This window comes from Amphimedon queenslandica, unplaced genomic scaffold (assembly GCF_000090795.2).
Source record: "Amphimedon queenslandica unplaced genomic scaffold, v1.1 AMPQUscaffold_12362, whole genome shotgun sequence".
NCBI lineage: Eukaryota > Metazoa > Porifera > Demospongiae > Haplosclerida > Niphatidae > Amphimedon > Amphimedon queenslandica.
The window spans coordinates 16,736-19,508 of NW_003547401.1; the positions used below are offsets into that span (position 1 = coordinate 16,736).

The 2,773-nt window shown below is 35.8% G+C and overlaps 1 protein-coding gene across 1 annotated transcript in view; it reads left to right on the forward strand.

Annotated features, from left to right (window-relative positions):
* LOC100631505 (fibrillin-1-like) overlaps positions 1-1,857 on the forward strand; it is a 6,726-nt gene extending 4,869 nt beyond the window's left edge. Inside the window, exons 18-25 of the mRNA XM_020004167.1 lie at positions 7-84; positions 126-248; positions 374-493; positions 539-787; positions 831-953; positions 1,002-1,124; positions 1,170-1,292; positions 1,343-1,857. Of these exons, the coding sequence (XP_019859726.1) occupies positions 7-84; positions 126-248; positions 374-493; positions 539-787; positions 831-953; positions 1,002-1,124; positions 1,170-1,292; positions 1,343-1,491 (1,088 nt within the window). The 3' untranslated portion in view covers positions 1,492-1,857. The remainder of the gene's footprint in view (positions 1-6; positions 85-125; positions 249-373; positions 494-538; positions 788-830; positions 954-1,001; positions 1,125-1,169; positions 1,293-1,342) is intronic.
* The last annotated feature ends 916 nt before the right edge of the window (positions 1,858-2,773 follow it).

Sequence of the window (2,773 nt, forward strand, 5' to 3'; positions counted from 1 at the left end):
ATACATGTGTTAATACTCCTGGTAGCTATCACTGCAACTGTGATGATGGATATAGTTTGGATGCTGATGGTCATAACTGTTCAGGTATTGGATATAACTTATAGCCACGTTAACAATATTTTTAGATATCAATGAGTGTACTAATGATAATGGGAATTGTGAGCATATTTGTACTAATACCAAAGGAAGCTACAGTTGCTCTTGTTATGATGGATACCAACTAGAAATTAATGGGAAGAACTGTACCGGTGAGTGTTGATATGAAAGAAATTTTTTTGTGCAATGATTATCATGCATGGTTTGAAATTATAAAATTTAAAATCTTAAATAGCCTATTTGATTTATTGCTTCAGTTAGCTTCAATTTTTTATAGATATCAATGAATGTGTCAGTGGTGATGCAGGATGTGAACAAACTTGTAATAATCAGGTTCCTTTTTTTAGCTGTTCCTGCTACAATGGCTATAGATTATACAATGATAAATTTTGTTCAGGTAATACTTGATTTATTACTTGTTTACTTTCTTGCTATAATAAAGATATTGATGAGTGCAGTGAAGGAACATCATGTTGTTCTCAGTTATGTACTAACACTATTGGTAGTTATACATGTACTTGTGATAATGGTTATCAACTCACTAATGATAATCACACTTGTACTGATATTGATGAGTGTACTCTTAATAATAATGGAGGATGTGAACAAACATGTCATAATACTGATGGTAGTTATTATTGTTCCTGTCTTAATGGATACTCTCTCAGTACTAATGATCACAACTGTACAGGTATACAATATGGTCGATACTATTATTTTATTGTAGCTACTAGATATTAATGAGTGTCTTCATCACAATGGTAACTGTAGCCACAGCTGTACTAATATTCCTGGTTCATATGTTTGCTCTTGCAGTATTGGATATAACTTGGATATTGATGGACAGAACTGCTCTGGTTAGTATAACTGTGTAATTTTATTTGTATATAAACTCTATATAATAGATATCAATGAGTGTGATACTAATAATGGCGATTGTGAACAGGACTGTATCAATACAATAGGAAGCTATCAGTGTCAGTGTAGAGAAGGATATGAGACTAATAAGAATGGAATAAACTGTACAGGTATATTATTTATTATATAATATCAATTATTGTTTTATGCTTAAGACATTAATGAATGCATTGCTAACAATAATGGAGGATGTCAACAAATATGTACAAACACAAATGGAAGCTTCACTTGTTCTTGTACCTCTGGATTTAATTTGATATCAAATAAGTTTTGTACTGGTAAGAATATTATATTACCTTAACAGTAATAAGTACCTTTATTTCAACAGATATAAATGAATGCACTATGTATAATGGTGGATGTGAACAGAATTGTCATAACAATGTTGGAAGCTACAATTGTTCATGTAACATTGGTTTTAATTTAAAAAATGATGATCATCATAACTGTACAGGTAAAATAATTTGTTTTAAATAGTCTTTAAAGGCTTGCGTTTAAAGTCAGTTAATGATAAGGCGGAGGCCACTCCTTGACATTCGCGTGGTTATCCTCGTGGTCAGTTGTGTTGATTTGAGTGCTCGAGTGGCCAAGTTTTGGTTCTTGGCTGTGTAATTTTGTTTTGCTTGTCTCTCCCTTCAATCTCTCGTTCACCTCCTGAGCTTTCTGTTCCTAATGAAGTTGGCTTTGAGTCTATCCCAGACAATCAGGAGCCCTCCTCCGTATCCCAGAGTGGCAATTCAGCGTCACTGGACGAGCTGCGGGATCTGATGCTCGCCATTTCTAGCCAGCTCAACTCTCATCATGCACTACTGCCCTACACTGCTGCCGTTTCTATTGCTCCCAATGGTCCGTGCTGCCTCTAAAGCAGGATTTACACTGCAAAGTTAACGTAAGGTAAGGCCATACGTTAAGACAGGAAGTGCTGTATAAACCAATGGCCACCGTTTACGTAACGTAAGAGTAGAGATAATTTCAACCATAGATATTATAGACTACGTACCCGGGATTGGAAACAGATCACGTGATCCATTCAAATCAATGTAATTATTCAGGTACAGTCTCTGTGACAGTGAGAGGCGGACGAAAATGCTTGACATGGCTCTAAAGAATGGTCTCTAGTGAAGTCCCGCAAGCTATTTCACCTGTACTTGGGCTCTTATAGTATACTCACATGTTTATATTATCCTTTGATACAAAAATAAAATGTGCTAGCTTTGTAAAAGCAGGTGTTTAAAGCAAGTGCGCTCCCCGTGACAAGAGATAATGTCTTATTCTCCCTCCTACAAACAAGCTTCTGCAACTCCAGTTTCATTTTATGATTAAAACTATGCACAAGGCCATGCTACATGAGAATAGACTGGTTAGTTCTGCCTGCCATATCACTGAGAGCAGAAATCCACCAAAATAACGCCAAAAAGCGGCCGATCTGTTGTACCTCTCCCGAGCGAACTAAGCATAGAAACACAAAAAGAAAGGCATCATCATGATCTCTGGTGTTTTCTTCATGCGATTAAGCTATTTAGAACCAGCTAAATCACAGTAGAAAATTAATACAGCTCATAAACATAAGAATTCTTCATGATTTTCACCATTTTGATGCAAATTCATGCAATTTCATGCATTAATAATCACACAGTCTGTACACGTGACGTCATCAGTTTCCAATCCCGGTTACGTAGTCTATAATATCTATGATTTCAACTCTTACGTTACGTAAACGGTGGCCATTGGTTTATACAGCACTTCCTGTCTTAACGTA